Source organism: Penaeus vannamei, chromosome 40 (genome assembly GCF_042767895.1).
Source record: "Penaeus vannamei isolate JL-2024 chromosome 40, ASM4276789v1, whole genome shotgun sequence".
Classification (NCBI taxonomy): Eukaryota; Metazoa; Arthropoda; class Malacostraca; order Decapoda; family Penaeidae; genus Penaeus; species Penaeus vannamei.
Genome location: NC_091588.1, coordinates 12,728,196 through 12,730,695, shown reverse-complemented (window position 1 = coordinate 12,730,695; position 2,500 = coordinate 12,728,196). Strand labels below are relative to the sequence as shown.

Below are 2,500 nucleotides of genomic sequence, written 5' to 3'. Positions count from 1 at the left end.
TTCAGTGAACACAATATTATTTTAGTGAACATTATATGTTTTTAGTGAACTGAGCAGTTCTAATGAACACAATATAATTTCAGTGAACATTATATATGTTTTTAGTGAACTGAGCAGTTCCAATGAACACAATATGATTTCAGCAAACATATTACATGATTTCAGTGAATAGTGTAGTTCCAGAGAAGGCAGAGCCAGCCTCACGCCTAGGCCAGAGCACCGTAGCCTCTTCAGCCGGGCCAAAGAGCTACCCTGGGAGCGTCTCACTTTATTGTCTTAATTATATGTCCTAAAACATTGGAAGTTACGGCATTGCGTTCCTGAGATAATTCCTTCGGGTTCCTATGATGGTGATTGTGATGAGCGCGAGCAGAGGAGTGCGTGGCAGCGGGGTGATGACTGTGGGAGCTGGTTGATAATAATATATAATAATATGTAATAATAGTAATAATAATAATGCTAATAATAATAACAATAATGATAATAATAATAACAATAATAATGATAATAATCACAATAATAATGATAACAATAACAATGATAATGATAATAATAATAACAGCAATGACATCAGTAATACCAATAAAAATGCCCATAATAGTAGTCAGGATAACAATGATAATGATAATGATAATAATGAAAATGACAGTAATTATCTTAATCATTATTATTAGTAGTATCAGCAATAGTAATACCCCAGTCGTAGTATCCTTATCATTATCATTATTATTATTATCATTATCACCATCAGTAATATCATTATTGTTGTTGTTGTTACTGCTATCGTTACCATCATCATTGCCAAAACAAGAATAACATCAATAACAATAATGAAAATGATAATAGGCACACCCTAACAAACGTCATAATGGCCTTGCAGACGAGGCAGTTTTCCCGAAGGAGGGATAAAGGGCAGGCGAAACAAGAGGCGAAGAGGGGAACGATGAAAGACAGGTGGAGAGAGAAGGAATAAGGACGAGCAGATGGAAGGGGCGTGGGCGGGCGGGGAGAGTCGTGGGCGGAGGCGAAATGGGCGCGTCGAGGGCGGGCAGGGCGGCCACCCGAGCGCAACTTGTGCAAGTTTAATGGCTCTTATATTTTATTTCCTCGGTTGGAACTTTTACTCAAAGTTGGAGGAAGGCCGAACACCTTCACGAATTCAGAGCGCTAAACAAGAGAACAGAAGGAGTGATTGACAGGCCGAAGGTGGCAGGGTGTTGGCAGGAGAGAGCGGGGGGGGGGGGTGAAAGAGAGGGAGAGAAAGAGAGAGAGAACAAGAGAGAGGAGTGGAGAAGAATGTGAAAGAAGAAAGGGAGAGAGAGAAAAAAAAGAGGGGAAAGAAATGAGAGATAAAGAGAGAGAGAGGAGAAAGAAAGAGCTAAATATGTCTGCTTCCCCCAAACTAACCGCAGCCACTCCAGCTCGCGACCGGCCGTCACAACGCTAATCCCCCTCTGCCTCCTCCCCAGCACGAGGCGAGCACGGGACAACAGGTGGTGCTCAAGGACGTGACGCTGGCCACCTCCGGCAGGTACAAGTGCGAGGTCCTGGCCGAGGCCCCCGCCTTCAACACGCTTGTGGAGTACGCCATCCTGACCGTCGTGGGTAAGTGGTCCTGCAGCGCCCGCTCAGGAGCAGGCATATCGCAGGAAGTAGGAAAGGCAAACACGAGCTAATACACACACACACACACACACACACACACACACACACACACACACACACACACACACACACATATATATATATATATGTATATATATATATATATATATATATATATATATATATATATATATATATATATATATATATATATATATATATATATATATATATATATATATATATATATATATATATATATATATATATATATATATATATATATATATATATATATATATATATATATATATATGCATTTATTCATTTACGTATAGGTAAGACACATATAGGTTTGTTTACATACGTATACTCATAAATTCCACAGTTCTAGTTGCCTTCATACCGTTCGTTCGCCCTCTCTCGCCCGAAGTGACCCCCCCCCCTTTCCCGCCGCAGCCATCCCCAAGGAGAAGCCCATCGTCCAGGGCGCGCAGGAGAGGTATCGCCCCGGAGACTACGTGCGGGTCAACTGCACTTCCGCTCCTTCCAAGCCCGCTGCCACGCTCACCTGGTTCATCAACGATAATATAGTGAGTCCCCCGCACTCTGCTGCACGAGCTCTCTTTCTCCGCTCCCGCTGGACTCGTTTTTTCCCTGTTTGTGCTCTGCGTGTGTGGCGTTTGTTTTTATTTCTTTGGATGGGTTGTGTGTGTCTTGTTTGTATGTCTTGTTTGTGTGTCTTGTTTGTGTTCTGTTTGTGTCTTGTTTGTTAACAGAGTGCCCTTTGCGTAACCAAATAATATCGGATTTTTATTCAAGGTATTTAAATAGCTTGTGTCCAGTTCGTGTCCTTTCTGTATCTTACCCTTGTCCAGTTTGTCTCCTTCGTGTA

At 41.8% G+C, this 2,500-nt stretch overlaps 1 protein-coding gene across 1 annotated transcript in view; it reads left to right on the top strand.

Annotated features, from left to right (window-relative positions):
* Positions 1 to 2,198, top strand: part of LOC113803046 (uncharacterized) — a gene marked incomplete at its 3' end in the record, with an annotated part of 79,461 nt that extends 77,263 nt beyond the window's left edge. The window contains 2 exon segments of the mRNA XM_070117444.1: positions 1,470 to 1,605; positions 2,065 to 2,198. Coding sequence (XP_069973545.1) covers positions 1,470 to 1,605; positions 2,065 to 2,198 — 270 coding nt within the window.
* Positions 2,199 to 2,500: the final 302 nt, after the last annotated feature.